This window comes from Vulpes lagopus, chromosome 12 (assembly GCF_018345385.1).
Source record: "Vulpes lagopus strain Blue_001 chromosome 12, ASM1834538v1, whole genome shotgun sequence".
Taxonomy (NCBI): domain Eukaryota; kingdom Metazoa; phylum Chordata; class Mammalia; order Carnivora; family Canidae; genus Vulpes; species Vulpes lagopus.
This window is the reverse complement of record NC_054835.1, coordinates 15916908-15940890: the sequence shown is the minus strand read 5'-3', so window position 1 is coordinate 15940890 and position 23983 is coordinate 15916908. Positions and strand designations below refer to the sequence as shown.

Below are 23983 nucleotides of genomic sequence, written 5' to 3'. Positions count from 1 at the left end.
TACTTTTATAATCTAGCAAGTTTAGTTATAAAAGTTGGCATGAAATGTCTTAAAAAAAAAAATAAAGAAAGAAAGGTTTCAACCCAGGTCACCTTCTTTGTTATTTTCACCCTCAGAAAAATGTCCCCAGAGGTCACAGGGGTATATACCTTACTTATAGGTCAATACCGCTTACCAAACTCTCCACATGTTTTCCTTTAGCCCCTCAAACAGGCAGAGAGATATTAGTCTTCTCTGAGCTGAGAGTGACTGTGAAGAGTCCACAGCTGTTTGGCCATTCTTCTGAGTACATATTATTTAGAATACAACAGAATGTCAAAGCTGGAAGGAACCTCAAGTCATTAGTTCAGATATGGTAAATTGGTTTTGAGTCCTACAGACTGGTAGTGGTTGCCTGAAGTACTGTGTTGAAAAGTAGTATGTGGCTCCACCTGGCTTTGTTGGGTAAGTGTGCAAGTAGATCACATATGCCACACATCTCAAGCCAACCCTAGTCAAATATCTAAATATTTCATAAAGCTAGTTAGCTTTAAAGCTGAGTCACCTAATTCTCACTTTATTACCTAAAGAAGTCTAAAATCTGACTCTATCCTTCTAGAGTAAGGAAACTTAAAACATACATGCCCTGAAAAACCCATTTTCAGAAGTACTTTTTAATTTTTTAAAAAGATTTTATTTATTTATTCATGAGAGACACAGAGAGGCAGACAGAGACATAGGCAGGAGAAGCAGGCTCCTTGCAGGGAGAGTCCCAATGCAGAACTCAATCCCGGAACCTGAGACTGTGACCTGACCAAAGGCTGACGCTTGACCACTGAGCCACCCAGGCATCCCCAGAAATACTTTTAAGTACAATGCTTCCAAAGACAACATGCTGGATTCAGCATGCTGTCTTGACTAACAGACTATACAGCCTCAAGCAATGCAACATATGCTTCAGTCCTTAAAGGATCTGCAACTAAAATTGACAAACTTTTTGTTTCCACTCCACATACCACCAACTATAGAGCTAGCTCATAAAATGCTCATGCCACACTAGTTTATGTGCCCCATGCCCTCTCCCCAACTCTTCAACAATCTATCATGGATAAAAAAGGATTATTTGGGATAAATAAAGAATAAGAATAAAATCTCCTTTAAAATCAACAATTATGACAAATTTGGGCATTTAGAATAAATATTAACCCCCCATCACAAGACTAAGTTTTGTAAAATAATATTTATAACTAAAAACAAACAATAACAACAACAAAACAGAGACTATATCAGACCTCTTACAGACAAAAAGCAGGACATTCCATTTGCTTTATAAAATCCAGAGACAAGTTCCTTCTTTAAAGATTTCCAGGGAAAATGGTTCATAAATATTTACTGACACCATCTAGTTTTTTTTTTTTTTTACACCATCTAGTTTTAACCTCAGGATACCAGTCAGCCAAAGCAGTGATCATGACAATCAAATACAATCTTAGATCCCTAAAATTGAATCTGAGAAAAAGAAAATGAGCTGATTCCTGTCTCCATTTTCCAAAACACAGTGAGAGAAAAAAACTAAGGTTAGCAAACATCATTAGAGACAAAACTTTTAAATCTTTTAACTTTTAAATCTTTGAATATTAAAAAGATCCCCCTTTCCAAGGAGGTCTTTTATATTATTAACATACAGCCCCAAATGGAAATTGTACTTTGAGATCATTTGCTATAAAAACAATAATTAAAATTTGATAGTTTGTTGGATGATAGGCTGAGTCTAAACTGTAGCTTAGTATGAAGAAATTCTTAGGAATTCCTAAGAGTAAAAATATTCAATAGCTGAAAAGAGATGCATTTAACTTCGGAGTTTCCTTACCATCACCCTGCATGTCTGAAGTCCATAGTGTCAGATTATCACGTAACAACTGCATGATAAGTGTAGAGTCCTTATAGCTTTCTTCACTCAGCGTATCCAGTTCTGCAATTGCATCATCAAAAGCTGCTTTTGCCAACCTAAAAGTATTTAATAATTATATTATAGTAATAAGCCTCAAAACAGAAATGATGTGTTAGAAATCAATCTTTTTCTTCAGCTATCCCACAGTATATAATACTATCCTGGGTCTAAATACTGAAATAAAGGAAAAATAGATGTAACTGATGAAAATTAATTTTCTTTTTTTTTAAAGATTTTTTTTTTTAAGATTTATTTATTTGGGGGGGGGGGCAGAGACACAGAGGGAGAAGCAGGCTCCATGCAGGGAGCCCAATGTGGGACTCGATCCCAGGTCTCCAGGATCACACCCTAGGCTGCAGGTGGCGCTAAACCGCTGCACCACCAGGGCTGCCCGAAAATTAATTTTCTATTTAATTTTATAATCTAGCAAATTTGGAGGCATAAAATTGTTAGGAGCACTACTACATTATTTTTTTAAAAACTCCCCATGTGGGGCTCAAACTCATGACCTGAGGTCAAGAGTCACATGCTCTACCTACTGAGCTAGCCAGGCACCCCAGAACACCACTTCTTACTAGGCCTTTGACAAGCCTATCAATAAACAGAATATGGACTAAATAAATTCTATCCTGAACCAACCAAAATATAGGCATAATAAAAGTATTACCAAGTTCTAGTCAACAGCTCACGTTTTTAAAAAATTTTATTAATGAGAGACACATACATAGAGAGAAGAGAGAGAGAGAGCCAGAGACATAGGCAGAGGGAGAAGCAGGCTTCTTGTGGGGAGCCTATGTGGGACTTGATCCCAGGACCCCGGGATCATGACTTGAGCCGAAGGCAGATATCTGGCTCAACCACTAAGCCACCCAGGCATTAACAGCTCACTTATTTAATAAAATTTTAATGCAAAAAGATGAAATGTTAGTTCAGTTTATTTCCGAAGAATTTAATGTTAACAGAAGCCAAAAATGGGGGGAGGGGCAATATAGAACCCACAAAAATGTATGTAAGCCATTCGTTAGAATTTAAAAGAAACAACATTTACTGGGTATACTGTATGATGTATACCAAGTGATGTGGAACACTGGTGGAGAAACAGAAGAGAGGGAAAAAACAATCTCAGTCCACAGTGGACATCTAGAAAATAGAGGACTGACATACAAAACCATTATAAAACAAGTATGAAGTGCTTCTCTGGAGAAAGTACTTCAGAAACCCTAGAGGACAAGCAAAAGGAAAAATCAAATATAAACTCATCTTAAAGGGTAGGGAAAAGAATGAAGCATTCATTTAATTTAAGATTAAAGCAAATGCATAAAAATAAAGGCATGGAGAAGACTTAACTCCAAGTGATATGTGGGACAAGCAGACTGCAGAATGACAAATGAAAGACCCAATCAATACTATTAGCTGAACAGATAGCTATAACTTCTTCAGTTGAGACCTGTACCTGTTTAAACTCAACAAGGCATTTAGAATGTTTTTATTTTTAAGTATTTATTTTTAAAGATTTTATTAATTCATGAGAGACAGAGAGAGGCAGAGACACAGGCAGAGGGAGAAGCAGGCTTCCCATGGGAGCCCGATGTGAGACTCCACCCCGGGACCCTGGGATCACAACCTGAGCCAAAGGCAGACGCTCAACCACTGAGCCACCCAGGTGCCCCTAGAATGTTTTTAGATGAATAAATAATGGTTTGCATTCAAATGAATCCACTTCACAAAAGGACAATCTCTCCCTTTCATCAAGTATCTGATCCCAACATACTGACGACTGTAAACTATAAACAACAAATACATTATAACAATTATGTGAAGTACCTAAAATAGGCAAATTCACAAAGAGAAAAGGTAGAAATAACTGGGGTCAAGGGTGGGCGAATCTGGACAATGACCCGGTACCAGTTAGTGTTTGTTTCAGGTGATTAAAAAGTTTTGGAAATAACTTAGTGGTGACGGTTACACAATATTGTGGGTGTATTTAATGCCATTCAATTATACAACTTAAAAATGGTTAGAATGAGGGGCGCCTGAGTGGCTCAGTCATTAAGAATCTGATTCTTGATTTCAACTCAGGTTATGATCTCAGTGTCATGGGACCAAGTCCTGCATCAGCTCTGAGCCCAGCAGAGAGTCTGCTGGAGATTCTCTTTGCACCCCACCCCCACTCACTCATTATCTCTAAAATAAATAAATCTTTTGGGTGGCTGGGTGGCTCAGTCCACTGACCATGTGCTGTTGGCTGAGGTCATGATCTTAGGGTCCTGGGATCGAGCCCTGCAGGGAGTCTCCCTCTCTCTCTATGCTCATGCTCTCCCTCCCTCTCAAATAAATAAAATCCTTAAAATTAAAATAATAATAATAAATCTTTAAAAGAATGGTTAGAATGATAAACTGTTCTATTTTGCAATAACTTTTACAAGAAAAAGCCATGTACATAGAGCTAGCCCTTAAATTTCTATCTGTATCAAATATTGGGAACAATCTAAAATACATATAAATGAGGGAATTATTAACATAGAAAGACGGAAAACTATTCATATTAGAAAATACAAAATATGTACACTAAGAGCCTAACTATGTTAACATACCTACAAAAGACTAAAAGCTCATATTTAAAAAAAAGAAAATAATTCTATTCTAATTCCACCCTCTGGGACACCCAGGTGACTCAGAGGTTAAATGCCTGCCTTCAGCCCAGGGTGTGATCCTGCGGTCCTGGGATGGAGTCCCACCTCAAGCTCCCTGCATGGAGCCTGCTTCCCTCTCTGCCTGTGTCTCTCATTAACAAAATCTTAAAAAAATAAATAATAATAATAATTCCACCCTCCCACTAACAAGTTAAAATTTCAACCTACCAACCAAAATTGTCCCCATCAACATAATCTAAAACTGCTATCCTAGTGAACAGAGATAGAGTCGGTCTTAAAATAATCCAAAGAAGTTTCATTAAAAGCCAAAAGAATTCTTACATGTCCAAGGCCACAAAGGCAATCCCAGGAAATAAGACAAGTAATTCTCTTTTGTAATGTTTTTCACTTTCCCAGTGAGAACTTTTGTTTCTCTTCCATGACTTACCTGCAGGCACGGTCGGGGGAATTAAGAATTTCATAGTAGAATACAGAAAAGTTGAGAGCAAGACCTAAGCGAATTGGATGCGTTGGTGGAAGTTCTGTCATTGCAATATCACTAGCAGCTTTATAAGCCACTAGGCTGTTCTCTGCAGCCTCCTTCCTGTCATTTCCTGTGGCAAATTCAGCCAGATACCTGTGGTAGTCCCCTTTCCTAAAACAAAACAAAACAAAACAAGAATTAGGAAAAATGCTTTTTAAATGAAAGTAAACTATTAAAATTTTTCTATAATCTATAAAATGAAATGTAACAAAAATTATTTTAATAATCAGCATGTATACTTCAATAACTTCACTCTATCAGGAAAGACTATTCAGTTTTCCTTCTCAGAGTTCAGAATACTAAATATAAGCAAAATCCTAGAGAAATTAATTGAAAAGCCTCTAAAAAAAAAAAAAAATCAATAAATTTATTGCCAACTAGAATTAAACACAAAAAAGTGGTTCCAAAAAATGGCATGACAGTTAATTGTGAAATAAAATTTCTACATAAAACATTAAAACTGAACTATGTAATGTATTGCAACAGCTGATGGGTTAACTCCACACAAAAACAAATGCAAAGAGGTAAAACCTAGTACTCTTATAGTAAATAGTCTGAGCATCTTAAATGCAACAATAATTGTTCATTAGCAGTGAATATGCAAATGAGCACTCTAAGTTTTGAAAATCATTCCTCCCATGTAATTATCCTTTAAACATTAAACAATTATTCTTAAATAAAAGTTGAACACCTACACAAAAAAGTGATAATTCAAAAAAAAAAAGTGATAATTCTAAGGGGGCCAACATTTAATCTGACATTTTCCCTTCTAGTATAGAACCTACATTTTATAATAGAAAACCTTGGACTCGCCAGTGTTAGCTGCTGGAATGAGGTGTTTGTCCAGTACATCCAGAATGTCACAACAGATTAACTTTAGCTCAGTCTCAACCTGAAAAAAAAAGTAAAAAATTGTCTACTTAATTGTAACATGAATTACGACATATTTGCCCACTGGTTTTGAGGAAGAGAGCCAGAGTAAACAGAATACACATCTCTATCTAAATCTTCTTTAGGGATCCCTGGGTGGCGCAGCAGTTTGGCGCCTGCCTTTGGCCCAGGGCGCGATCCTGGAGACCCGGGATCGAATCCCATGTTGGGCTCCCGGTGCAAGGAGCCTGCTTCTCCCTCCGCCTTTGTCTCTGCCTCTCTCTCTCTCTGTGACTATCATAAATAAATAAAAATTTAAAAAATAAATAAATAAATAAATCTTCTTTAAAATTTTTTATAAATAAATAAATAAATAAATAAATAAATAAATGAAATGCTGAATCTCCCCTGCTCTTGATTTTAAAAAAAAGCAGATAAAAATTAAAAAAAAATAAAAAAAAAGCAGAGAAAAGCTGTCTCCAGGTTATAGACATTATCTTCCTTCTACATGCTAAAAAACCAAAACCAAAACCAACCCCCCTACACACACATACACACACACACACACACACACACACACACACACGGTTGGCTCAGCTGGTGGAGCATGTGACTCTCAATCTCATAGTTATTCAAACCTCACGTGAGGTATAAAGATTACTTAAAAATAAAATCATTTTCTTTTTAAAGAAGATTTTATTTATTTATTCATGAGAGACAGAGACACACAGAGAGAGAGAGAAGGCTCCATGCAGGGAGCCCGACGTGGGACTGGGTCCCGGGTCTCCAGGATCACACCCTGGGCTGAAGGCAGCGCTAAACCACTGAGCCACCCGGACTGCCCTTAAAAATAAAATCTAAACAAACAAACAAACAAACACACCAACCCAACAACCTCATGGTTTAGCTACAGAACTGAGTATAATACTGATTGCTATTTACAAGTGCTGCATACTTAATTAGCATATTTAACAAGGTAGAAACTATGTCTCTATTTACATGGGGAAACAATGATTATAGTATTTAGCCAAAAGGAGGAGAGCTAGGATCTGAACCAATGTAGGCTATAAAGCCTAAGGTCACAGCTTCTAAGGGATGGAATGAAAATTAAAAACCTAGGGCAGCCCAGGTGGCTCAGCAGTTTAGCGCCGCCTTCAGCCCAGGGTGTGATCCTGGAGACCCGGGATCGAGTCCCGCGTCCGGCTCCCTGCGAGAAGCCTGCTTCTCCCTCTGCCTAGGTCTCTGCCTCTCTCTGTGTCTCTCTCACAAATCAATAAATAAAATCTTAAAAAACAAAAACAAAAACAGGGCAGCCCCCATGGCGCAGTGGTTTAACACCGCCTGCAGCCTGGGGTGTGATCCTGGAGACCCGGGATCAAGTCCCGGGTCGGGATCCCTGCATGGAGCCTGCTTCTCCCTCTGCCTGGGTCTCTGCCTCTCTCTGTCTCTCTCGTGAATAAATAAATAAAATCTTAAAAAAGGAAAAAAAATTCTAACCTAGGCACAGCCTGCCTCCAGTGCTCACATTCCAAACCACTACTATGCTCAACAGCCAATCACTTGAGTGGCTCAGATCCACAGTCCATCATGACACCAAAAATGCTTATACTCAAGTAAATATTGCCACTCATCTCAATTTATCATACTAAAAATGCATACCACCACAAACACACATAATTATTTAGGCCCTTTCCACTGTAAAGAATTCCCCCACTCTCTCTTCTCCTGTAATCTCATCCTGATTCTATGTTAAACTAGCTCCTTCCTGAAAAACTTACCTCTTTTGTGGCTTTTTAAGTGGCGATTACTGTAGAGACAAGACAATTTCTGGATTCACTCAGTTCCCCACTAACTCAGTATTACTCCAAACTGTTCGCTCAGCAGTTGAGTGTCTGCTATTTGGAAGCTCATCTTCAACTTAATTTTTTTTCTTTTTTTTTTTTTAAAGATTTTATTCACTCATTCATGAGAGATACAGAGTGAGAGAGGCAGAGACACAGGAAGAGGGAGAAGCAGGGGGCCAGACATGGGACCTGATCCTGGGTCCCCAGGATCACACCCCGGGGCCAAAGGAGGTGCTAAACTGCTGAGCCACCGGGGCTGCCCTTCAATTTAATTTCTAAAAATCTGTTCTCAGTCAGTGGATCTCTATAGGCCTTTCACTCACATTCAGTCTACCTCTTCAATTCTTGGCATCACATCCGTGTTCCTTTCAACACAGTTGTTCTTTGATCTCTTCTCTATGACCTTATTTGTCAACATCCCTAATTGTACTGCTTTAACCCAAGAAGTTGTAAATTCTAGTATTTTACTACCGGAATGTAACTTCCTTTTTTTTATTTCCTTTATTCCTGGTTAATCCTACTTAGGGACACATCAAGACACCCAGCCTCTTGAATCTTTCATCTTCCCCCAATTTATCAGTCCCACTCTTTGCTTCCTGCTTCCTTTCTTACTTACTCCAAATCCCACAATTTAGCACAGCCTTCAGCACTTCTAATTTTCTCATTTCATCATCCTGCTGAGACACCAAACTTTTCTACTGACAATCCATATTCTTACTCCAACATATTTGAGGTTAATGGACACACTGATAGCATATAACTTCTCTGTGGCTCTAGGTATGTTACTTAATCACTCAGAACCTCAGTTTCCTCCTCATCTATAAAGCAGAACAATAACCTATTCTTTACAGGGTCATTATATGTACTAATAAATATCTCCCCACTCAGAACAGTGTCCAACAAAAGTAGAGATAATTAATGGATGTAGTTTCTGTTTTCCCATTGCCCACGCTACTTTGTGAGTGGTTCCTGTAATTTTCCTCGCTGTATTCTAAATGGGTTTAATATACCTGTCTCTTCCACCAGGATCAGTTTCTCAGCAGTACTCCTATTGACATTTTGGGCCAGGTAATTCTTTGTTGTGTGGTGCTGTCCCATGCACGACAGAATATATAACAAGAAGCATCCCTGTCTGTACCAACTGGATACCAGTAGCACCCTTCAAGTCGCTGACAGCCAAAAATGTCTTCAAAAGATTTGCCAAATGCTTTGAGGGGCAAAATCACCCCCTAGTTGAAAACCATGATCTAGGGACACATGGATCGCTCAGCAGTTGAGTGTCTGCCTTTGGCTCAGGGCCTGATCTTGGATTCCTGTGATGGAGTCCCACATTGGGCTCCTTGCATGGAGCTTGCTTCTCCTCCCTCTACCTGTGTCTCTTCCTCTCTCTAGGGAAGGGGCAGGGGAAGGAAAGGAAATAAAACTATGAACTAGGGACACTGGGTGGCTAAGTGGTTGAGTGCCTGTCTTCAGCCCAGGGCATGATCCCAGGGTCCTGGGATTGAGTCTCACACCAGGCTCCCTGTGGGGAGCCTGCTTCTCCCCACTCTGCCTCTCTCTGTGTCTCTCATGAATAGATAAAAGTCCCGAGATCGAGTCCCACGTGGGGCTGCCGGGATGGAGCCTGTTTCTCCCTCTGTGTCTCTGCCTCTCTCTCTCTCTCTCTCTCTCTCTCTCTCATGAATGAATGAATCTTTTTTTTTTTTATGAATCTTTTTTTAAAAAAAGAACACCGTGAACTAGATCAATGGTTATTTTACTTTTCCACCAAAATTCACAGTAAGAAAAATTACATATGTTTACATATACAAATGTAACATCTGAAATAGTAACTTCATGAGACGTCCAATGCCCTCTAACATTTTATATTAAAAAACAAGGACCGGGGGATCCCTGGGTGGCGCAGCGGTTTGGCGCCTGCCTTTGGCCCAGGGCGCGATCCTGGGGACCCGGGATCGAATCCCATGTTGGGCTCCCGGTGCAAGGAGCCTGCTTCTCCCTCTGCCTGTGTCTCTGCTTCTCTCTCTCTCTCTGTGACTATCATAAATAAATAAAAATTAAAAAAAAAAAATTAAAAAAAAAAAACAAAACAAGGACCGGGTGCCTGGGTGGTTCAGTGTCTGCCTTTGGCTCAGGTCATAATCCCAGGGTCCTGGGGATCGAGTCCCGCATCGGGCTCCCCACAAGGAGCCTGCTTCGCCCTCTGCCTATGTCTCTGCCTCTATGTCTCTCATGAATAAATAAACATAAAAAAATATTTATAAGTGAATAATTTTTTTAAAAAACAGACTGAGCCTCCATTAAGGAGGCTTTATAATATGTATCTGTCTCATCTTTACACCCATAGCACCCAGCAAATTCTGTGATTCATAACAAGTACAAATATACTCGCTCAATTATCCTGAATGGCAATTCCCAGTCACTCACTGTAGCATTTTGCAGCTAACTACAACAAAAACAAACTGGTTCTCTACCTGTGAGGTGCTAAAAATTGAACACCCTCTGCAGCTTCTGGAGAAAAATAGTTTACCTCTTTCCTGAAATATTGTATAGCCCATAATCTCTTAATTCCAGGTAAGTAAAAAATGCAAATCAACCAAATAGGATATGTATTTTATGCATATTTAACTCATGAGTACTAGGCTGTCATCTAAAATATCCAAAACCTAGGACACCTTGCTGGCTTAATTAGAAAAAGCATGAGACTCCTGATCCTGGGGTCATGAATTCAAGTTCCACATCAGGGTAAAGATTACTTAAATAAATAAAACTTTAAAATAAAACAGCCAAAACCTAGGATAAAAAAAAAAAAAAAGATGTCTAGGATATGATAATCTCACCATTTGCCGATATTCCCGGATCATTTTTAGTTTGTCTTCTCCTCCCTTGTTTTCTTCTTTCTGTTCAATGCTGCTGATTATTCTCCAGGAAGCTCTTCTGGCTCCAATCACATTTTTATATGCAACAGATAGGAGGTTTCTTTCTTCAACTGTCAACTCCACATCCATCCCTGCTACTTTCTTCATTGATTCCACCATTTCTATAAAGGAAAAGAGAAGTAAAATCAGACCATACAACGTAAGTTTTGATATACAATACCCCTTTACAATAGAATTCTTTTTTTCTGTCAAACTAGTGTAAAAAGTAAGAATCTTAACAAAAATACAATCATCAAAACTAACGAGTAGGGGTACCTGGGTAGTTCAGTTGGTTGAGCCTCTGCCTTAGTCTCGGGTCATGATCCCAGGGGTCCTGGTATTGAGCCCTGCACTGGGCTCCCAACTCAGTGGGGAAGAGTATGCTTACCCCTCTCTCCCTCTCAAATAAATCTTTTCTTAAAAGGAGTAAAAAACTGGGATGCCTGGGTGGCTCAGCAGTGAGTGTCTGCCTTCAGCTCAGGGCGTGATCCCAGGGTCCCGGGATAGAGTCCCGGATCAGGCTCCCAGCATGAAAGCCTGCTTTCCCCTCTGCCTGTGTCTCTGCCTCTTTCTGTGTCTCTCATGAATAAATAATATTTTTTAAAAAGGAGCAAAAAACTAAAAACATATAAAACAAAGTAAACTGGGATCCCTGGGTGGCGCAGCGGTTTGGCGCCTGCCTTTGGCCCAGGGCGCGATCCTGGAGACCCGGGATCGAGTCCCATGTCAGGCTCCCGGTGCATGGAGCCTGCTTCTCCCTCTGCCTGTGTCTCTGCCTCTCTCTCTCTCTCTCTGTGACTATCATAAATAAATAAATAAAAAATTTTAAAAAAAAAAACAAAGTAAACTAAAAGCCTAGAATAAGAGAATCTGCAATATAAGTTCTATGTAAACAAAAGTTCATATAGTACCTAGTGTAATTCACAGCAAGGTTTGGAAACATCTATCTCATTAAATAAGGGAACTAAGAAGGCACACCTGCCCATTTCCCAGTAAAAATAATTAAGCTGGCAGTTTAGACAAAAATTAGAGTTATAGGCTATAGAGGCACCTGGGTGGCAGTCAGTTGAGTATCCGACTCTTGGTTTTGGCTCAGGTCATGATCTCAGGGTGGTAAGACCAAGCCCGGTGCTCAGCACAGAGTCGGCTTCTGTTTCTCTTTCCCTCTGCCTCTGCCCCTCCCCGCCCTCCTCGCTGCTCTCGCTTTGAAATAAATATTTTTTAAAAAGTTATAGGCTCTAAAATAGATTTTCTTACAAATAAATTATTTCCCAATTAAATCCAAATAAATTGTATTTTCAAAAATAAGGAAGTTGGAGGAAAGAGCATTCATATAGCAAACATACACATTTGAGCATTTGGTTAATCACACATACAAACCAAACTTATCTTTGGATGTTTCCATCCTTCTTAAGAAGGGACACTGTTCACTTCCTATGAATTTCAATTCATCAGCAAAACTCGTGATGGTTCCTATTTGTTACCACTAGGTGGCGACCAAAGAAAGGGGCCCAGATAAATCTTAGGAGATAGGCAAGTAAAGGAAAAAACAGGTAACAAACACAATCCACATGAGGTGCCCCTGGGTGGCTCAGTTGGTTAAGTATCTGACTCTAGATCTACACTTAAGTCTTGATCTCAGGGCCATGAGTTCAAGCCCCACACTGGATGTGGTGCCTACTTAAAACAAAGGGCACCTGGGTGGCTCAGTTAAACATCTGGCTCAGGTCATGATCTCAGGGTTGTGAGATCGAGCGCTCTGCTCTCCCTCCCTACTGTGCGCATGCTCTCAAATCTTTAAAAAATTTTTCAGGGCAGCCCCAGTGGCGCAGCGGTTTAGTGCCGCCTGCAGCCCAGGGCGTGATCCTGGAGACCCGGGATTGAGTCCCACGTCGGGCTCCCTGCATGGAGCCTGCTTCTCCCTCTGCCTGTGTCTCTGCCTCCGCCTCCCTCTCTCTCTCTGCATCTCTATGAATAAATAAAATCTTAAAAAAAAATAAAAATAAAAAATAAAATAAAATAAAAATTTTTTCAGATAAAACAATGGAATGCAAATGAAAAACGAAAAAAAGCTCAATGAACAGTAACCTAATAAATACATTAATGAAAATTATGCTTTTAGAAAAGACTAAATGCCATATTATCATATGGCTCTTCTACTTTACTGATTGAGAATCTTTAAGACCCAACGATCTACATTTTATTTTTTTAAAGATTTTATTTATTTATTTATTCATTCATTCATTCATGAGAGAGAGAGGGCAGGCAGAGACACAGGCAGAGGAAGAAGCAGGCTCCATGCAGGGAGCTGGCCATGGGACTTGATCCAGGGTCTCCAGGATCACGCCTCGGGCTGAAGGCGGTGCTAAACCGCTGAGCCACCCAGGCTGCCCAGGATCTACATTTTAACAAGCACCCTAAGCATACATTAACATTCTAAACATGAGCAATACCTTAAGACATGATGCAGATGGTAACTTTATGAAACAATGCATAATAAATTGTTTAATCCCAGGGAAATATGTTCAAAAACATCCTTTCAGGAATATCAGGAAATTAATAGAAACATTAAGATGGTAAGGTCTTTGGAAAACAGTGTGGTCGTTTTGGTGTTTTTTTCTTTTAAGATTTTATTTATTTACTCATGAGAGAGGCAGAGACACGGGCAGAGGGAGAAGCAGGCTCCTCAGAGGGAGCCCAATGTGGGACTCTATCCCCAGAGTCACGCCCTGAGCCGAAAGCAGACAATCACTGAGCCTCCAAAGCGTCCCCAGTATAGTAGTTCTTATACAGTTGGAACACCCTAAGACTCAGCAATTCTAGTACTAGGTATTACCCAAAAGAAATGAAAATTTATCTCCACAAAGACGTTTTACACAAATGTTCACAGCAACTTTATTCAAAATAGCTAAGGTGAAAACAATCCAAAAAGTCCATGTATACAGTGGAATACTATTCAACAAAAAATAAACCATGGGTACAAGTAACAACATGGATGAGTTACGAAATCATGCTAAATGAAAAAAGCCAGACCAGAAAAGGCTGTATAATTCACTTTAAGTTATATAAAATGCAAAATTAGGAGTGCAGGGGGCGGAGGGGGGCGGTGGCCTCAGTGGTTGTGCGCCTGCCTTTGGCTCAGGTTGTGATCCTGGGGTCCTGGGATCAAGTACTGCATCAGGCTCCCCCCACAGTAAGCCTGCTTCTCCCTCTGCCTATGTCTCTTCCTCTCTATGGCTCTCATGGATAAATAACTTTTTAAGAATGCAAAATTATAAAGACAGCAAATAAGTGGTATGGGGGTGAAATGAGGGAGGCTTGTGTCCAAAGGAAATTTGGAGAGTAAAAGAATGCTCTGCTGTGGTGGTTATACATCTGAATAGATTTATCAAACACTTAACTGTATGGCTTAATCCTTGAATAACACAGGAGGAAAAAAAAAAAAAAAAACACAGGAGAGCAGACCCACCAAGCAGTCACAGACTGAAATCCAAGTATACCTTATGATTCCCCAAAAACTTTACTGATAATCTGTTGATCAGAAGCCTTGCTGATAATTAGCACATATTTGTGCATGTTATATGTATTATATACTGTATTCTATAATAAAGTAAGCTAGAGGGATCCCTGGGTGGCGCAGCGGTTTGGCGCCTGCCTTTGGCCCAGGGCGCGATCCTGGAGACCCGGGATCGAATCCCACATCAGGCTCCCGGTGCATGGAGCCTGCTTCTCCCTCCGCCTGTGTCTCTGCCTCTCTCTCTCTCTCTGTGACTATCATAAATAAATAAAAAAAATAAAAAATAAAAAAAAAATAAAAATAAAGTAAGCTAGAGAAAAGAAAATGCTATAAAGAAAATCAAGAGAAAAAGCATTCACAGTACTATACTGGATTTACGGGGGGGAAGGGGACACACACACACACATATAAGTGTACACCCACACAGTTCAAACCTATGTGTTCGTCAACTGTACATGGAAAGAAGATCTATTTTATTGCATACAAATACTTTAATAAGATGTATTTTTAAATGTAATTCTGAAACATTAAAGAATGATTAGGAAGTACAGTAACAAAACCATTAATTCATTTGTGGAAGCCTGAAAGCATCCCCCCCCCTTTAAACTAGCCATGAAAAAAAAGCTAAATTCAGAGGCAGCAGAGTCAAAGGGTAAATTCAAGATCACTTCCATACTAGTTTATTTTCAAAAACTAACAAATTGGGACGCCTGGGTGGCTCAGCGGTTGAGCATCTGCCTTTGGCTCGGGTAGTGATCCCAGGGTCCTGGGACTGAGTCCCACATCAGGCTCCCTGCAGGGAGCCTGCTTCTCCCTCTACCTGTGTCTCTGCCTCTGTGTGTCTCTCATGAATAAGTAAATAAAATCTCTTTAAAAAAAGAAAAAAAATTTTTTTTAAAAAACTAACAAATTAAAATGCCCCAGAAGAGAACCAGTAATTAGCTTTTCTAAATTGGCCCCAACAAAGCAATTTAAAAAATAACTTCGCTACACCAAAAAAGACTATAAATTATCTTAAACTGTAGGACTTTGTAACATTATATAGGGAAAAACTATACACAAATACCTATACCACCAAAAATTTAACAATTATATATGTCTCTGGGTACTATTTCAGATAATTTACATTTCCTTTTCTATGCTCTACAATTTTTCAGCATCTTAATAAAGGTCTTATTTATTGAGAGTACACATGCACGCACAAGTAAGCACAAGCAAGGGAAGCAGCAGGCAGAGGGAGAGGGAGAAGCAGGCTCAATCCCAGGATCCTGGGATCATGACCTGAGCCAAAGGCAGACTCTTAACCGACTTGAGCCACTCAGACATCCCCAAATTTTTTTTCCAACATTTCAACAATATTTTTACAATAATAAAGGGGGGAAATTAAAGCACTCAATGAGGGGCACCTGGGTGGCTCAGTGAGTTAATCATCTGCCTTCAGCTCAGGTCATGATCCCAGGGTTCTGGGATTGAGCCCCAAGTTGCGACCTCCTCAGCAGGAAGTCAGCCTCTCCCTCTTCATCTGATTCTCCCTGCTCATACTCTCTCTCACTTGCTCTAATAAAATAAAAATTTAAATAAATACAACACTCAATGATATCCTATCCCAAATGCAATTAAATATATCCTTCTCTTCATTTAGAAGGCCAAAAACAAGGCAAAAAAGACTATATAGTACAACTACAGAAGCAGTTATCTAGTTTTCCTAAGTAACAGCTTTATCTATTTCATTTTATTGATTTTATTAATTTACATATACAATTCACCCACTTAAAATGTAAAATTTAGGGGTGTCTAGGTGGCTCAGTTGGTTAAGTGTCTGCCTTCGGCTCAGGTCATGATCCCAGGGTCCTGGGATCAAAAGTCCCATACTGGGTTCCCTGCTCCAAGGTGAACCTGCTTCTCTGTCTCTCATGAATAAATAAACTTAAAAATATTTTTAAAAATAAAAAAACAAGATGTGGGCAGCCCGGGTGGCTCAGCGGTTTAGCCGCCTTCAGCCCAGGGCGTGATCCTGGAGACCCAGGATCGAGTCCCATGTCGGGTTCCCTGCATGGAGCCTGCTTCTCCCTCTGCCTGTGTCTCTGCCTCTCTCTCTCTCTCTCTCTCTCTCTCTCTCTCTCTGTGTCTCTCATGAATAAATAAATAAAATCTTTAAAAAAAAAAAACAAGATGTACAATTTAGTGGTTCTTAGTATATTCACAAAGTTGTACAACCATGACCACAGCCAATTTTAGAATATATTCATCACGTGAAAAAGAAACGCTCCATACCCATTAGTAGTCACACTCTCCACTCAATTCCAACTCCCTCAAAGCTAGGTAACCACTTACTTTCATCCCTATGGATTTACCACTCTAAACATTCCATATAAATGGAAGCATATACAGGCATACTTTGTTTTATTATGCTTTTGTTTTTTTACAAAGCGAAGGTTTGTGGCCACCCTGTATGGGGCAAGTCTACCAGGTTCTTCTTTCCAACAGCATTTGTTCATTTCATGTTTCTGTGTTCACATTTCAATAATTCTTGCAATATTTTGAAATTTTTCATTATTATATTTGTTACGGTGATCTGTGATCAGTTATCTTTGATGGTACTATTGTAATTGTTTTGGGGCACCACAAACCACACCATTAGATCACAGACTTAATAAATGTTGTATTCTGTTCCACCAACCTGCCTGCCATTCAGTGCCATGTCATGTCTTCCCACTCTTAACTGTCTCTCCCTCTCTCTTCTTAGGACTACCTATCCTCTGAGACACAATACTGAAATTAGGCCAATTAATAACCCTACAATGGCCTCTAAATCAAGTGAAAGGAAAAGTCAGTATCTCTCACTATAAATCAAAAGCAACCAATGATTAAGCTTAGTTAAGGCATATTGAAAGCTCAGGCCAAAAGCTAGGCCTCTTAAACCAAACAATTTGCAAATTGTGAGTGCAAAGTAAAAATTCTTGAAGGAAATACAAAGTGCTATACCAGTTAACACAAGAATGAATAGAGGCAAAAAAACACCCCTATCACTGATAAAGAAAACATTTTAGTGGTCTAGATAGACGATTACCCTATCCACAACATTCCCTTAAGCCAAAACCTCCTACTCCACAGCAAGGCCCTATCTTCCATTTTATGAAGGCTGACACAGGTGAGGAAGCTGCAGAAGAAAAGTTGCAGGACAGCAGTGGTAGGTTCATGAGGTTTAGGGGAAGAAGTCTTCTCCTTAACAAGGTGAAGGAGGAAGCAGGGACATAGAAGCTACAGCAAGTTATCCAGATCTCACCATCATCATTAAAGGTGGTAACACTAAACAGATTTTTCAGTGTAGACGAAACCACCTTATATTGGAAGACAATACCATCTAAGACTTTCACAGCCAAAGAGAAGCCAACACCAGGCTTCAAAATTTCAAAGGAAAGCCTGACTCTCTTTTAGGTAGGGGCTAAGCAGCTGGTGATTTTAAGTTGAATGCTCACTGACCTTCCTGAAAATCCTAGGCCTTTAAGAATTATGCTAAATCGGGATCCCTGGGTGGCGCAGCAGTTTGGCGCCTGCCTTTGGCCCAGGCCGCGATCCTGGAGACCTGGGATCGAATCCCACGTCGGGCTCCCGGTGCATGGAGCCTGCTTCTCCCTCTGCCTCTCTCTCTCTCTCTCTCTCTGTGACTATCATAAATAAATAAAAAAAATTTAAAAAAAAAGAATCATGCTAAATCCAGGTGTCTGGTTGGTTCAGTCTGTAGAGCACAGAACTCTTGACCTTGTGGTCATGAGTTCAAGCCCCATGTTGGGTGCAGAGCTTACTAAGGAAGAAAGGAATTAATTTTGTTAAGGCTATGGTTGCCATAGTGATTACTCTGATGATGAATCCAGGTAAAATAAATTGAAAAGCTTCTGGAAAGGAATCATCATTTCTAGATGCAATTAAGAACAGTAAGAACATTCTAGATGTTATTAAGAACACTGAGGGGAGGGTCGCCTGGGTGGCTCACTGGTTTGGGGCCTGCCTTCGGCTCAGGGCATTATCCTGGAATCCGGGGATCGAGTCCCACATCGGGCTCCCTGCATGGAGCCTGCTTCTCTCTCTGCCTGTGTCTCTGCCTCTCTCTGTCTCCCATTAATAATAATTTAAAAAAAAAAAAAAAACACTGAGGGGAGGAGTTCAATAGAGATCACCATTAACAGGAGTTTTGGAAGAGGTTGATTCCAACTTTCATGGATGACTTTGTGTGTGGGGTTCATGACTTCAGTGGAAGTTAACTGCTGATGTGGTAGAAACAGAAAAAAAATAACTAGAATTAGAAGTGGACCTAACCTGGGGTACCTGGCTGGCTCAGACAGTATAGGATGTGGCTCTTTATCTTGCGGTCATGGGCTCAAGACCAATGTGGGGTAGAGAAATTACATAAATAAACAAAAAAAAAAGTGGACCTAATCAAAACCAAAATGAGATGTATCACCTGTCAGAATGGCTAGTATCAAAAAGAAATAACAAGTGTTGGTGAGCATGTGGAGAGAAAGGAACCCTAATGCATTTTTGGTGGGAAGGTAACTGGTATAGGATAGGCACTGTGGAAAACAGAATGGAGATTCCTCAAAAAATTAACAACAGAAATACCATATATTCTAGTAATTCCACTACGATCTACTCAAAGAAAATGAAAAGATATATATGCACCCTGTTTATTGCTGTGTTACTTACAACAGCCAAGATATAGAAGCAACTTAAGAGTCCACTGACAGATAAAGATGTTTGTAAGCAATCTCTCTCTCACACACACTCACACACACACACACACACACACACACACACACACACACACATATCCTTATAATGGAGTATTACTCAGCCATTAAAAAAGAATGAGATCTTGTCATTTGCAACACAAATGGACATAGAGAGTATTGTGCTAAGTATGAAATAAGAGAAAGACAAATACCATATGGTTTCACCTATATAAGAAATCTCAAGAACAAGATAAATTAACAAACAAAAAAGCAGAAAACAGACCCTAAATACAGAAAACAAACTGGTGGTTGCCAGAGCAAAGAAAGTAGAGGCATATGCAAAATGGAAGTAGGAGGGGAGTGGGAAGTACGGGTTTCCAGTATGGAATGACCAAATCACAGGGATGAAGGGTATAGCATAGGGAATATAGTCAGTGGGGTGTAACAGTGTTGTAAGGTGACAGATGGCAGCTACACCTGTGGTGAGCATAGACTAGAGTTGTTGAATCACTACACTGTAAACCTGAAACTAGTGTTAACATTGTGTGTAAACTGTACATTAACTTAAAAAACAACAAAATAAAGTTGGTTTAAAGGCTGACTCAATTGCTTCGATTTCATGATAAAACTAACAAGTTAGGTTGCTTCTTATGAACGGAAAAAAGAAAACAGTTTCTTGAGGTGGAATTTACTCCTGGTTAAGACTACTGAAATAACATCAAAGCATTTAGAACAGTACTTAGATTTAGTTGATAAAGCAGTGGCAGGGTTTAAGAAGCCTGACTCAATTTTGAAAGAAATTCTACCATCCAGGGTGCGCCTGGGTGGCTAGGTTGGTTAAATGTCTGCCTTTGGCTCAGGTTGCGATCTCAAGGTCCTGGGATTAAGCCCCACATAGGGCTCCCTGCTCAGAGGGGAATTTGTTTCTCCGCTCTGCGTGCTCACACTCTCTCTTAAAAAATAAAAAAATAGGGATCCTTGGGTGGCTCAGCGGTTTAGCGCCTGCCTTTGGCCCAGGGCCGACCCTGGAGTCCCGGGATCGAGTCCCACGTCGGGCTGCTGGCATTGAGCCTGCTTCTCCCTCTGCCTATGTCTCTGATGAATAAATAAATAAAATCTAAATAAATAAATAAAATCTTAAAAAACAGACTATAGTATATTGTAAACATAACTTTTACAGGCAATGACAAACCAAAAATATCCATGTGACTGGCTTATTGCAATGTTCATTTTATTGCAGTAGTCCAGAACCAAACCCTCAATATCTCCAAGTATGCCTGTAATACACTGTCTTTTGTAACTGACTTCTTTCACTTAGCACATCTCTAGGTTCACCCAGAGTGCAGCACCTAACAATATAATATGGATACACCACATTTATATATTTATAGTTAATGGATATTTGAGTTGAATTTTCACTTTTGGGCTATTATGAATAATGCTATGAACATAGTTTATTCAAATATGCTTTCAGGTCTCTTTTGTATATAGCCAAGAATGGAACTGCAGAATCATTACAGTAACTTTTTGAAGAAAGAACTGCCAAACTTTTTCACGTGGCACGCACTATTCTTACATTCCTACCAGCAATATAGTAAGATTCTAATTTCTCCATCCTCTAACATTTGTTAGTTTCCTTAAAAAAAAAAAAAAAAAATCACCTTAGTGCATGACTTTGATTTCTTTGACGGCTAACGATGCTGAGCAGTTTTTCAAGTACTTACTGGCCATTTGTGTATGTTCTTTGGAAAATATTCAAATGCTGTCAACTTTTTTTTTTTTTGAGAAAGAATAGAGGTGTGTACATGAAAGCAGGGGAGGGGCAGAGGGAGAGACTCTCAAGCAGACTCCCCATGAATGCAGGACAATCCCATGACCCTGAGATCATGACCTGAGTTGAATCAAGAGTCTGATGCTGGGATCACTGGGTGGCTCAGCGGTTTGGTGCCTGCCTTGGGCCCAAGGGTGTGATCCTGGAGTCCCGGGATCGAGTCCCACATCAAGCTCCCTGCATGGAGCCTGCTTCTCCCTCTGCCTGTGTCTCTGCCTCTCTCTCTGTCTCTCATGAATAAATAAATAAAATATATTTTTTTTAAAAAAAAGAGTCTGATGCTTAACCAACTGAGCCATCTAGGTACTCCAGGAGTTACTTATGCTATTTGGTTTTAAAACTCTAAATACTCTTCTCAGCCCCTCATCTTCAGGAATTTCTCCATTCCTGAAGGTAGATTAAGGGAGAGTAGTAGCATGAATCAGAAAAGAAAAACACTTCCTACTACCCCTAGTTCTGTATCAATGCTTTGTACAAATTTGCACAAATTATGACTATAGTGAAGCTCTCATGAGGACCATGGTGTCATCCTCACCCTTTTAACACCAGCAAAAGAAACATGATCCTAACTATAACATATCCCAAACCTTGATGTGAAAGCTCTGATTTTACCCAAAACTGGCCACAACCTCAAAACCACCATCAGCAGAGGATTAACAGAATTATACTCATTTAAAATTCTTAACATACTAGTATTTCATAAAATCATCTTTGCAACAACTATTTTCATCAGTGTGATCCGAGTATTTCTAAAACGGAGTATGGCTGTCAAATCTGTTTGCAGCAGGTATGATCATAACTTATGAACTAGAGAATGGAAGAGTCAATGACTACATGTGGATGTGTTGGCAGTTTGGTACATAAAATCTAGGCAGCAAAATTTTAGAGACTTCCAGTAAAGTTTAAAGACAATGGGTAGCTGATCGAAAATCACATTACAGAAACTGAAATTTCTAATATTCACAACTGAAAAGGCATCGTAAACACACTAATGAGAAGTCTGTTTGGTTCCAGGTAATTTCCCTTCACTGTGTAATAGCCCAGTTAGACATCTATTACATTAAACCAGCTTGACTACTGGACTATCTGCCAGAAAGAGAGTCCCATTATTTTTCACCCTGACCTTAATTCAGCTTTGGTTCTTAGTTTTGCTCTTTGAAGTATTCATTCAATAAACTCATTCACAAATAAAACACATCATGCCAGGCACTGCTGCAAATGCTTTGTATGTATTAATGCATTTAATTTCCACAATAAAAAATAAATAAAAAAATAATAATTTCCACAATAAACCTTTGAAGTAGGTAGCAGTATTATCCTCGTTTTATGAGGAAATTGAAGAATATGGATGTTAAACTTGCTCAAAATCACAAATTCAGCAGATTACAATACCAACCCAGGCAATCTGACTCCAGAGCTGTACTGTGATCTAATCCCATTACCCCAAGTTTGAATATTTACTTGACTTCATCTGAATGGGGATCCATTCTTTTTTTTTTCTCCATTAAAAGTGTAACTGACAGGACCCTTTGCTTGTTTTTTAAAGATGTATTTATTTATTTTTAGGGGGAAGGCGAGTGCAAGCAAGGGGGGAAAGAGCAGAGGGAAAGAATCTCAAGCAGACTCTCCACTGAGTGTGGTGTCTGCTACAGGGCTCCATCTCAGGACTCTGAGATCATCATGACCTGACTAAAACCAAGAGTTAGATGCTCAGCCAACTGAGCCAACTACCCAGGTGCCCCAGGATCCTCTCTTTTCTAAGAACAGATGCAATAAATGCTTGCAATGACAAGAGACACAAGCTTAATACATTAAAATGTGTATTCCAGTTCAAAGTACATTTTTCCACCAAGTTAACCCTCCAGGAAAATTATCTACAAAAAGCATAATGCCAATGCTTAGCAGATACTCCCATGCCACTAGTATTTCTACATCAACATTCCAGTAAACATGATTCTCCCAAGACTGTCCTTGACACCTGGAAAAGCAAGTCTCTGCTGAGATTCAATAGCCTTATAATCTTGTAAAGTACCAATCTATAAGAGGGTGTGTTTCTACCTATTAGACTGACAAGTTACCACAAAGCCTGATTCTATAGTTCCTAATGAGATCCAGGATCAGGAAAGAAGCAAACTGTTCAGAATCAGCATGGGAAAACGAGCAGGCACTGTACTGGCTGCCAGAACTAATGTACCTTGTACTTAAGAAGCATATAGGGTCATAACCCATAATTACTCCCAATATAGGAAAAATATTTGCCAGCTGTTAAAAAACATAATCCTGACTTATTAAAGACCAAAAAAAAAAAAACCAAAAAAAAACTTGAAGTTGAATAACTTGCCTCAAGTCACATAGCTAGTAAGTGATAAAACCAGAATTCAAACTGAATCTAACGTAAGTCCCTGAACTCTTAACCACCACCTTCAACTAAATTTCCAAGTAAAGTGCTCATAGAAACAAGAAATCCAAATAAATAAATAAATAAATAAATAAATAGAAAGAAAGAAAGAAAGAAAGAAAGAAAGAAAGAAAGAAAGAAAGAAAGAAAGAAAGAAAGAAACAAGAAATCCTTAAATCCAAACACAATGAAATCCAAACACAAATAATCACCCCAAGAGTAGAAAAGGACCAGAGCATCAGACACTGCCTTAAAAAGCTTCTGTCAAGGGGCAGCCTGGGTGGCTCAGCGGTTTAGTGCCACCTTGAGCCCAGGGCCTGATCCTGGAGACCTGATTCAAGTTCCTCCATGTCAGGCTCCCTGCATGGAGCCTGCTTCTCCCTCTACCTGTGTCTCTGCCTCTCTCTCTCTCTCTCTCTCTCTCTCTGTGTGTCTCAGGAATAAATTTAAAAAAAAAAAAAAATCTTTAAACAAAACAAAAAAAAAAGGTCCAGTCAAAATTCTAGAGAGAACTTTGATTTGCTTTATGTAGAGGTCAATCAGTTGGCCAATGACCCTTCCTCTGCCTGGGAAACTATTCATTCCTCTGAATCAAACTAAAACATCTGGGGATCCCTGGGTGGCGCAGCGGTTTCGCGCCTGCCTTTGGCCCAGGGCGCGATCCTGGAGACCCGGGATCGAATCCCACGTCAGGCTCCCGGTGCATGGAGCCTGCTTCTCCCTCTGCCTGTGTCTCTGCCTCTCTCTCTCTCTATCATAAACAAATAA

General features: G+C 39.7%; 1 protein-coding gene across 3 annotated transcripts in view; it reads right to left on the bottom strand.

The window, feature by feature from the left end:
* The window catches only part of YWHAE (tyrosine 3-monooxygenase/tryptophan 5-monooxygenase activation protein epsilon), a 52060-nt gene that overhangs the window by 3772 nt on the left and 24305 nt on the right, over positions 1-23983 (bottom strand). For all 3 annotated transcript variants that reach the window (XM_041725365.1, XM_041725363.1, XM_041725366.1), the window contains 4 exons: positions 10662-10861; positions 5893-5999; positions 5012-5218; positions 1850-1986 (listed from right to left, as the gene is read on the bottom strand). In XM_041725365.1, the coding sequence (XP_041581299.1) occupies positions 1850-1986; positions 5012-5218; positions 5893-5999; positions 10662-10861 (651 nt within the window). The remainder of the gene's footprint in view (positions 1-1849; positions 1987-5011; positions 5219-5892; positions 6000-10661; positions 10862-23983) is intronic.